This window comes from Cupressus sempervirens, chromosome 9 (genome assembly GCF_028749045.1).
Source record: "Cupressus sempervirens isolate cs-2001-9-10 chromosome 9, ASM2874904v1, whole genome shotgun sequence".
NCBI classification, from domain to species: domain Eukaryota; kingdom Viridiplantae; phylum Streptophyta; class Pinopsida; order Cupressales; family Cupressaceae; genus Cupressus; species Cupressus sempervirens.
Window position 1 is genome coordinate 242,298,077 of NC_143126.1, and position 10,774 is coordinate 242,308,850.

Consider the following 10,774-nt stretch of genomic DNA (forward strand, 5'->3'; position numbering starts at 1 on the left):
TATTATTTTTGTGAAGAGTTCAATGTTTAATTCTCGTTTTTTTTCAGTTTAAAGTGATGTATCTATTGATCATAAAAGTGGTAAAAATACATTGTTCAGTTCTCATCTGTTATATGAAAATACTAATGATGCGAGTCGCGACAATGAGAAGTGTTATACATCGAACACAACAATCCTAGTCATAAATTGAAATATATGGCCAGCTCATCACACAACATTAGAAATGTACTTATGACCTGGTTGATAAATCTTATCAATAATATCCAACTGTCGTAAATTGATTCAGCACAATTGATAGGACTATAAAATATTCCTTGATTCAATCTTTGAGTCCCAAACTAAGAAACAGAAATGCACACATCTATGGGACACGCTAACATACATCCCTTCAGAAAAAAAACACAAGAAAACAAAATCATGAAAGATGCTACACAGACACGCGTACACAGGCCACAAGATGAAAGCTGCAGATGAAAATGGCGTCGCTTTCTGGGCTCTCAACAGCTCTGGAACTTACAGTGAAGCTTATAGTGAATCATTTTAATTCAATCTCTGTTTTGCCTGTAGAGCAATGGCTGGAGCAGAAGCAGTTATGACAGTGAGGAGGGTTTGCCTGGTGGGACCGGCCGTGGCAACCTCGAGGCACACTATGTTTCTCTCCAGTCTCGATCTCCTCTTCTTGCCCTTCCACCACATTCAGAGGCTTCTCTTCTACAAGCTCGCTCCTGGAAACGATTACTCTTCAGCAATAGAAACCCTGAAAAAAGGGCTATCCTTAGCTTTGGTGCATTTCTATCCGCTGGCGGGTCGGTTGAAAATTTCTGAATCCGGCAGGCCGGAAGTTGAATGCGGCGATCAAGGAGTGGAATTGAAGGAAGCGTTAATCAATGTGCCCTTCCATGACCTGGAAAAAGATGGGTTTCAGCGAAAGCCCTTTTTCAAAAATCTTGTCCACGAGGCCGAGTATTCTGCGGATGAAGATTATGGTAGACCGCTTCTGTCAATTCAGGTAATTAGAGTTAAACAGCATGTATTTTTGTGTCCCTTGGAAAAACTTCATTGAGTTCTTCTCTATTAAATAGATATGGGTATTTTAGGTTACAGCTTTTGAAGGAGGCGGGATAAGCATCGGTACCACAATTCATCATGTAATGGCGGACGGAAATTCGTTTTGGCATTTCATGACATCGTGGGCACAGTGTAGTCGAGGCATCTCCATTGCTAAATCCCCGGATTACAATAGAACACTTTTGAAACGAGGAAACCCTAATCCTCTGTCCATTTCTTTCAAACCCCATGAGATTGTAAGCAATGGGGTTACTGGGGCCAAGATATTCAAGTTCGTAACTGAGGATTTAGATTCAGACAGGATCGAAACATCTGGTGGCTGGAAAGTGGAAAAGACCAAAGAGTCTCTCCAAAGATGGGGGAAACCCAAAAGGACGATAGAAGTGATAAGCTCAACATTGTGCTTTACAGAGGATATGATTCGGGAGCTTAAGAATCGAAGTGGAGTTTCGAGCTCTTTTGTTGCAGTGGCCGCACAGTTTTGGAGATGCGTAATCAGAGCTCGCGAGGTGCCTCTGGAAGAATCCGTTCATTTCCTAGTGTTGGCTGATTGCAGGGACAGGGTTAAACCTCCCCTGCTTCCAACTTATTTTGGGAATTGCATATCAATGGGTGTTGCGCAGACGACGGCCAACACACTCGTCAATGCCGACATATCCTTCGCTGCCGATGTTCTTCAGCAACTCATCAATTCCTGCACTCAGGAAGCACAGATCGATCATCTGATTGATTGGGCGGAGCTTCCAAACAGAAATTTTGTGAGTTTACTTGAAGAAGCAGGGTGGAAGTATGGAACAAATGTGGCAGGTTCTCCAAGATTTCCCTTGTACGAGATGGATTACGGATGGGGGAAGCCTGCAGACGTGCAGATGGCCAACATTTATGAGATCGGAAGCATGCATTTGTCATGTCCGAAGAATGGAGGAAAAAGCATTCTCGTCTCCACCTACCTCCCTCGACACCAGATGGACTTGTTACAAAGGATTCTTTTCGTCTAGGTTGAAGGATTTTTGTTTTAACATGCCGGAATTTTTGGATAATCCTGTAGATCAACAGGAGCAACCAACCATGATTTTCAAGCTGGGAGGTATCATTGTTATGTTAATCAGTTTCTGGATTAGATTGTGTGGAGATTTTTGTCATCAACGTTTCGAATCACACTACGTGATCCATCATCAGGATGAGAGAGCAAGAGATGTCAAATAAAGAGATGTCACTTACTTTATTTGACATCTCTTGCTCTCTCATCCTGATGATGGATCACGTAGTGTGATTCGAAACGTTGATGACAAAAATCTCCACACAATCTAATCCAGAAACTGATTAACATAACTAAGATGGATTGTGGAAATCTGATCGCATTAAAAGGTATCATTGTTTTCAATGTTTTTTCGATTTGAAGTCATAGAGCTGAATTCTTTGGTTAAGAACCAAAGACTGAGGGATATCCAATCTACTAAATTTGTTGATTATCTCTTTTTGATGTTGGGGGCCTTATCCCAGGGGACCTTGCATTCAGCAAGACTCATTCTTAGTAGGCTCCATGTGAACCATTCAGCTTCACCAAAAGACCAAAGGGCCTTTGATGAGAGGTATCATTTTGAAATATTATGTCCATAGAAAATCATTAGACGCATAATGAACTCATACTGAAATCGTACACAACTGAATGCTACATATAATTGGTATGTTTGACACTACTTCCACTTTGTACTCTGGATTCCTTTTCAAGATTCTAAAAGCATGTGTAAACAAGAACTGCAGAGCGACCATTTCCTACCAATTACTGGTAGAACGGTTTTGTTCAAGTTAGCAAGGCATCCACTCAGCCTCCATATGCTGATCCTGTCCAAGTTTTGCTTGAATTGTCAGTGATGTCTTATAGAAGAATGTTAATATCTCAGATATTATTCAATGTTGGAACTTCGTTGGAATACAAATTGGTCATAATGTTGGCTTTGTGTAACTGGAATGCAATTAGTGATTATTCCGCTTTCAAATTTAAAAACAACAATTTTCAGTTCTTCCCAAAAAAATTCAGATTCTTTTGAATTTCCAATTCTTTTATATTTTGATTTACTGAGATATTATATAAAAGATTTCTGCTGCCATGCTTGACAGTCAGTCAAATTACACGGGACTATAAACCACAGGAAGAAGAAACAAAGTGTGTACAACTTATATAACACAAAACAATCTTGTGCACAAGTTATAATGTATGTTAAAACAAAATCTGAAACTTCTAAATTTATCACTTTCTTTGTTTATGCTTCACCTGTTAATTTTAGGAGGCGTCACTGTAACGACACAAAAAAATACAATTATTCAAGTTGTAACAATGCATTGGAGTCAACTTAGAGCTAAAACTCCTCTCAATTTAGCACTCTCCTCTTCATGATAATATGAGTTTAACCTGAAACATCAATTGAAAAATATGCTCAGATTAAACCAAAAAAAACTGTAATATCTTACGTTTTATCGAAATATGAGATTTGGGAAGACTTTATTACCACAAAATGTATTTGGATATGGGAGCCCTTGAATACAGGATGACTGTCGAATGATTGAGATTTGAAGGTTCCATTCAATAATTAATTTGAAAAATCAGTTACTAAAGCGTCTACATGTATTACAAGTTGCAACAAATAATCAACGTAATATTAAAATTGGCTGATGGATAGTGACCATGTTGGAGATGTGCTTGTTCTGCTCTGCTTAGGATGGAGTAAAGTTTATTGTTGGTGAAGATCTATTCTCTATATTTTGGAATTTGAGAGAGATTACAGATTGGCCTTCAGTTCAAGATCAATACAAAAGACTCTTCTTTTGGAAAGGCATAGTGGCAAGGATCATATTTCTTGACCATTCCCACTTTACAACCAAATTTTTCAGAGAGAACACTCAAATGAATCTTGCAATTCATAGTCCAGAGAAAATATTGTGCACGGTGACTCAAAATTGTCATAGCTAAATGGTTGTTACTGTTAATGCAAAGCTCTCTTTTGCAATAAGAAATTGCTTTCATTACATTGACAGATCTGCAAATGGAAATAATCGTATTAATATTTTCGGAAAGGCATAATAGCAACGATCATATAATATTGGCTTTTAGAAAATAACTTAATATACTGATTGATTTATAGAGTATCGTAAAACCTCAATGTAGAAACTACCTATGCTCATAATTATATGACAAAATGATTCAAGCAGACGTGCACTTGCAGACCATAAGGTATGGTCTCATAATTAATTGAAGATTTAGAAAATAACAAAACAAATCAACAAAATGCTGTGTAACGAAAAAAAAAAAAAAAAATTGTTATAAGGAACACAATACAAATGTTACAAGGAACAACAAAGTAAACAAGTATCCTAATTAAAATCAATTTAGGATTTCATGTTTTTTCAATATTTGTTGAGAGGAAAGACATTATTTTGTCTAATTTTTTTGAGAGAAATTAACTTCCTCTCTCGATCAAGTTATTATCATACTATTTCAAATTTCTTTTAGACTTTTGTTTCTTCCAAGTCTTGTTTTAATTTCTTTAGAGTTTTATTTTAAAAAAAATTCAAACTCCTCACAAACCTTAGAGATATTAACTTCCTCTCTCAATCAAGTTATTATCACACTCTTTCAAATTTATTTTGGACTTTTGTTTCTTCTAAGTCTTGTTTTAATATCTTCAAGCTTTTATTTTTTTAGGTTCAAGCTCCTCACAAACCTTGAGACAAAGGCATTCATTATGTCACCATTTAACTCAACCATTTTGTTTAAGATTTCATCATACTTCATTTATTTTATTCTAGATAATATTAATATCTCCTTTAGCACATCCCTTGTACTTTTTGATTTCCAATTTCCCCCTTCTCAATAGAGGGATCAAATCAAACAACTTTAAAGAAATTGAATCAAACATTCTTGTAGGGCAACTTCAAGTGGCTCATGTTCCAACTAATTGCCTTAGAATTACTATGAACTAGCTAGACCAATTCAAACAATTCCATGGTTTAGTGGCCAAGGAATAAGATCCAATGAAAGGTTGAGATCCCTTACATTCTACTATCTAGAAAACCTAGGTAGGTGTACCTAAACAATACACTAAGATCTACTACATGGCATACTCATACATTGTGGTAAAAAAAATGATTCTCGATGGAACTTAACCAATGAATTCATGATTCAACCTAGAGTTTTTCTCCAAATATGGTATCAAACTAACGTTGCCTAAACTACTCTTGTCTATACAACAATGTGGGCTCTTTTTTCTCATATTTTTTAGTTATTTGGAGAAATATTAGCATCATTGGATGTGTTTAGGAATGATGTGTATAGGAGGCCCCATTGACAAAATTATATCATGCTCATTGTGAGCCCCATTTATCCTTCCTTGTACAAAAATATAAAATATTTCATCAATTTATTGTTGTCCATTTACCAAAGCCTCATTAGATTGTTTCTATTCATTCACCAAGGTCTTATTAAGTTTCTTTTGTTCTCTTGTGAGCTTCCATAGCAATGTCATCATTTTAGTGCTTCAATTCCTCCATCCTATGTACTAGTCGAGATCTTGTATACACCCAACATTACCTAACAAGCTAGCAAGACCACTAGCTTTGATACCACTGTAATGGGTATGTGCAGGATCATGGTGTGCCAAAAAGTGGCGATGTGAAAAAAAAAGAGTTTGAAGACGCCTAAAAGCGCTTCAAAATCCGCTCTGACTTTTTTTTACCTATCCAGGAATCAAACCTAGAAGGTTAAGCCGAGCCTTATCGGATATCCGATATCATATCGGATATCCGATATCATATCGGATATCTGATTTGATATCGGATATCCGATTTTAAATCAAATATCCGACTAATAATTAAAATCATATAATAGTATGATATATTATTTAATATTATTATTATTGATATAAAATAATAATAATATTATTAAATAATATATCATACTATTATATTATAATAATATTATTATTATTTAATATTATTATTATAATAATTATTATACTATAATATAATAATATCATTATTATTATTATATTATAATGGTATAATATTATACTATAATAATAATATTATAATAACATATTATATTATAATAATATAATATTATATTTCATATATTATAATATATAGTAATGTAATATAATATATATATATAAGATATAATATAATAATAAAAAGTAATATCTTATAATATAATATATAATAAAAAAGTATAATATATTATAAATTATAATAATATAATATAATAATAATATTTTATATTATAATATATAGTAAATAAATATAATAAATATAAAATATATTATAAAAATATATAAAATGTAATATATATTATATATTATATGTTATATTATATATATTGTAATGTCATATCGGATATCCGATATAATATCGGATATCCGATACCTGTGCACTGGATTAAACAAAATCACAGACCTGCGACCCTTATTTTTCGCGAATTTGGGCCAGTATTGCCATCGCGGATTGGATATCAGATATCAGGTATGTTTCCCCCCCCCCCCCCCCTAACTCATTTTAAACCTAAATTTAATAGATTTTAACATGATTTTGTTTGGTTTAGTTGAATCTAGGGTTTTTTTGACAAAAATGGTTAAAATTTAGATTTTTTTTTAATATATATTACGTTTTGCAATTCAATAGGAATGGCTGATCAAAATAATGACATTGAGACAGGGAATAATATTCCTCGCAACCCACCACCAAACGATCCAGTATCCCCACAAAATCGTCCACCAAATGATCCTCTACCTCCTCAAAACCCTCCTTGAATCAAGGATTTGATAAATGAAAATCTCACTGAGTTGAGAGGTTTGCATAGAACATACAATAATGTACCTGCACTGGCTCCTATGTTATCCACGTTAAACACCATAGTGGATAACATTGAAACCCTTACAAACCAACAAAATGCAGCTCTTCGTTGGCATGATGAAATGCACTAGATGTTTGATAATGGTTTGGATTATGATGAGGTCGCGGCCCTCAACATAACCAAAGACGATTTGGCAAGCCTTTTTGCTAACCCAAAAATAGGTATACCAGTTGACCCAAAAAAAAAACCAAACTATCGATTAAATGGTGCACAAATGATGCCATACGTGCAAATTTTTGGGACCGTTGGTGGATGGTCTTTGATATCCCTCCACATGGCAATTTAGACATACCATTTTATTTCCTTAGAAAATTATATTCAGAATTTGTGTTGAAACTTAAAGTGAACTATTGGAGCATGAAGCCCAACATGGGCTTAGGACTAGGAGCTCCTCAGGATAGACCCTCTTCCCAGTGGAAGAAACTTGGCACTTTTGTCCCCCCCCCCCCCCCTGATATCTCCCCCCCTCCTTGAGTGCAACATCTAGATATTATGGCAAAGGCTAGCTCTCAGACCATCAGAGCCATTCATAGGCTGAGTAGCCTAATGATATCTCAGGCTAGGTCAGTCCTGTCTCCTCGTGTTGATGATGTTGGTGCCAGTTCATCATCGGCTAGCTCATCGCACATTTGTGTGCCTCACACTTGCATTACATGCAAGAATATTTGCCTGGGTCCCATAGGTGATCTTCCTGAGTATCATTTTGTATTAGACGAGGATACACCAGACACACGTGCAGAGGCTACAGACCCTGGTGCGAGAGAGGAGGGGAATGCAGAGGCATGGACTCCTTCGGTGTCGGTACGTGTATACATTTTTTTGTTATGACATATGTAATTTAAAGTTAATTTTTATAATAGAGTAATTTTAATTTTTAAGCCATACTGACTTTTACATGTATGTGATCTTCATTCATGTTTAGTTGATGACCGAGGAGGAGCTCAAACAGATAGATGATGCTACACTCTCAGCCATTTCATTTGGCCTTGAGACATCTATGGTATATTATGTTGTGTTCGCATTTCTTTTTTCTATTTGATATTGTAGCATATATGGTTGCTAATCTTTCTTTTATCTTGCAGATACCACCTACCTCGGGGGGACAAAGTGCGGGGGGTGAGCCAGCATGAATTGACAAAGGAAAGGTAATTAGATGTTTTCTAATTGATTAAATATTGATGCATTCTTGTAAAATTTTTGTGGTAATCTCATTTAATTACATTATTTATTGTATATAGGGTGTGGCTACTGGCGATGAGCCTGTACAGATTCGGCGTCCTAGATCATCAGGGATTTTCATTCGCACAAAGAGCCCCATTGTATGTATAAGTATCATTTATTTTTTATTTTTTTAATTGATGCAGAGGAAAGTATGATTATTGTTCTATACAATTTCTGTGATTTTTTCTGTACCAATAATGATTCATGTCTTGCATATGTTCATTACAACATAAATAGGCTTATATGCACCTGTCCAACCGACCAAGTTGGTTACAAAGGTTTATTTAATCAAACAAATACCAAATTACTACTTTCCCTCCAAAACTAATATGACCGTTTGAATTTGAAATTCAAATTTCAAACTATAGTTTTTATGCATTCCCTAACTTTCTAAACTATTCCATTGACTCAAAATTGGTCATATGGATTTATTAAATGCAACTAAGTAAATTTCCAGAAAATTGAAGTTTTTATTATTTTTTCTCCAAACCACCGTACACTCTGATCTCCCCCTTTCAACTGAGATCACATATGACATATATAAAGGTCTACATGACCATTGGAACAACCATATAAGCGTTCCCAACCATAAAACAAACTAACAACCACTTTTTGTTAATACTGTTTAGACTCTAAATACCCTATTCTAAGGCCTTTTGGTCCCATGGAGTCACTTGGTTTATAACCACACCAAAATGCTTGTGGGCCTTACATGTGCCTTTATTACAAAACATAGACCAACTTGTAAAATATGGACCAAACCTTTATTCCAACTTCCTAATCTACTTGAATCCTCGCTTTCATGGAGTGGCAAGGTGTCCGGCAATAGAGATACTTGTTCCCCCCTGCCACATAGGTTAGGTGCCCTGCACCACCTTTCCTCTCTCTCATTCTGAACACTAGTCCACCAAGTGAGTGATGTTCCTCTCAGTCTTGATGTTGCTACTTTTACCTTCTTATCTGCCTCTATGTCTTCAAGATCAAAGTAGTTCTCAAGGGCCTCTATCCACCCTAGCACTTCTTCACTATCCATTTTACCCTGGTCTATTGGAAAATCAATATGGTTCTTCCCACCATTACCTTGTACTGCCTTAATGATTCTCATAAATCTCCTTTCTTCAAGATCATTTGTTGTCTCATGCTCTTGCCTTGCATTACCAACCTCTTCTTCTTCATGGTTCTCTCCATGATTTCTTCCTCTAACCTCTTCTCCTCTAGGTTCTTGCCTTTCCATTTCTAAGGATTCTATCCTTGCAATAAGCTTCAGCCTCTCTCTTCTCATCTGTCTTTCTTCCCTCACTCTAGATGCTTCAAGTTCTCTCCTCTCTCTTTTCTCTTTTGCCAACTCTTCTCTCAATTCTTCAAGTTCTCTAGCCATTTGATATTTAGGAGGCATTTTCACAACAAGTTTTCTTCTTTCCCAAGGGCCAACTCATTGATTCTCTTTCTTTCCTTACCAAGAAATCACTGGACACCACTTATGTACCTTTCAACTCTGGGACACACAAGGAGGAATTAGACACACCAAGGCTTCAACAAAGGGACCAGCACACTAAGGATTTTCAAGATTATAGGTCTTGGTCACACTCCTAAACACCCAAACTTCAAAACCCTCCTTAAAATGGCTTAAAAACCAGGGCCTGCTTGTTCAAACCCCAAAACTCAATTCTAGAACATTTTGACTTGTCTAATGACAAGATATGATCATGACAACCTACATGAACCTATCAAATGACTCATCTACCATATGAAATCCTAAAATCCAATCTCATGCCCAATTACAACTTTCTTCCACATATGAGTCCAACATTATAACTTTGTATGCTTCCATGAGCCATAATTGGTGCAAGGATTGCCCAATTGACTTCAAGAGATGTTCCATGACCTCTGTAATGCCTTGGATATTCAATGTTCCCCTGATGAGCATGGGATGCTCTTGCATCACTTATCTTCATAAATAAATTCAAAACTAATTTTTGTGATATTAACAACTACTATTTTGTATCTCATAGGAGACTCCTAGTGCACATGAGGTTTGATAGGACAGTTATGTAGATTTGATGACACGACCACTCACTCCTGAGGAGGAGCCTACAATAGTAAGTTGTAGTTTGAATTCATGATTAAATATGTTATAAATTTAGCATGCTATGAATTATAATGTTATAGTTTAAATTGCAGATTCATCTGACAAAGGTATTTGAACATATACAACCCACAATCATAGAGGTACCAGCATTACCGAGGGCATACGAGAGGACTCTTGACCGGCACAGGAGGTCGACGAGAGAGGTATTTATTATGAAATTTTGATAGTATTAATCTCCAATACGAAAAAGATCATTATGCATTTGAGTAATTCAATGTTAGATACGTAGAATCATATAAATTTAGTAGTCTAACTTTGGGTTTTCCTTTTTTGTTTATGTAGGAGGCATCTGATCCACCTAGTGCAGCGAAGAGGCTGCATTTTGATCATCCACTAGCACCCTAGGATAGTATAGTTTTCGTAGGATGCATCATGAGACATTTTGAGATGGCATATGCCACATTGTATATAGAAACATTGATATTATACAC

At 35.8% G+C, this 10,774-nt stretch overlaps 2 protein-coding genes and 2 long non-coding RNA genes across 5 annotated transcripts; all 4 read left to right on the plus strand.

The window, feature by feature from the left end:
• Window positions 1–291: 291 nt before the first annotated feature.
• LOC149538383 (hydroxycinnamoyltransferase 1-like) lies at window positions 292–2,087 on the plus strand. Of its 2 annotated transcripts, XM_089799713.1 has the most exons (3): window positions 330–1,009; window positions 1,098–1,339; window positions 1,370–2,087. In XM_089799713.1, the coding sequence occupies exons 1-3, from the start codon at window positions 572–574 to the stop codon at window positions 2,064–2,066; spliced, it is 1,377 nt and encodes a 458-aa protein (XP_089655839.1). In that variant the 5' UTR covers window positions 330–571; the 3' UTR covers window positions 2,067–2,087. The 2 variants fall into 2 exon arrangements, with proteins under 2 accessions (XP_089655838.1, XP_089655839.1); XM_089799712.1 differs by having other exon boundaries at window positions 292–1,009; window positions 1,098–2,087.
• A 212-nt stretch (window positions 2,088–2,299) lies between these two features.
• LOC149538384 (uncharacterized) lies at window positions 2,300–3,034 on the plus strand. The gene is made up of 2 exons (XR_016356044.1): window positions 2,300–2,436; window positions 2,572–3,034. It is a non-coding gene; the product is annotated as an uncharacterized LOC149538384 (long non-coding RNA).
• A 4,399-nt stretch (window positions 3,035–7,433) lies between these two features.
• On the plus strand, window positions 7,434–8,119 carry LOC149538385 (uncharacterized). Its single transcript, XM_089802808.1, has 3 exons — window positions 7,434–7,774; window positions 7,896–7,973; window positions 8,056–8,119. The coding sequence occupies exons 1-3, from the start codon at window positions 7,466–7,468 to the stop codon at window positions 8,101–8,103; spliced, it is 435 nt and encodes a 144-aa protein (XP_089658934.1). The 5' UTR covers window positions 7,434–7,465; the 3' UTR covers window positions 8,104–8,119.
• Window positions 8,120–8,209: 90 nt separating this feature from the next.
• Window positions 8,210–10,487, plus strand: LOC149538386 (uncharacterized). Its single transcript, XR_016356103.1, has 3 exons — window positions 8,210–8,292; window positions 10,207–10,293; window positions 10,376–10,487. It is a non-coding gene; the product is annotated as an uncharacterized LOC149538386 (long non-coding RNA).
• The last annotated feature ends 287 nt before the right edge of the window (window positions 10,488–10,774 follow it).

Coding starts and splice junctions, on each gene's coding strand:
- LOC149538383 (XM_089799712.1), top strand. CDS start 572: ATGGCTGGAGCAGAAGCAGTTATGACAGTGAGGAGGGTTTGCCTGGTG. Junction 1,010..1,097: donor GACCGCTTCTGTCAATTCAG/GTAATTAGAGTT, acceptor TGGGTATTTTAG/GTTACAGCTTTTGAAGGAGG.
- LOC149538385 (XM_089802808.1), top strand. CDS start 7,466: ATGGCAAAGGCTAGCTCTCAGACCATCAGAGCCATTCATAGGCTGAGT. Junction 7,775..7,895: donor CATGGACTCCTTCGGTGTCG/GTACGTGTATAC, acceptor ATTCATGTTTAG/TTGATGACCGAGGAGGAGCT. Junction 7,974..8,055: donor TTGGCCTTGAGACATCTATG/GTATATTATGTT, acceptor TTTATCTTGCAG/ATACCACCTACCTCGGGGGG.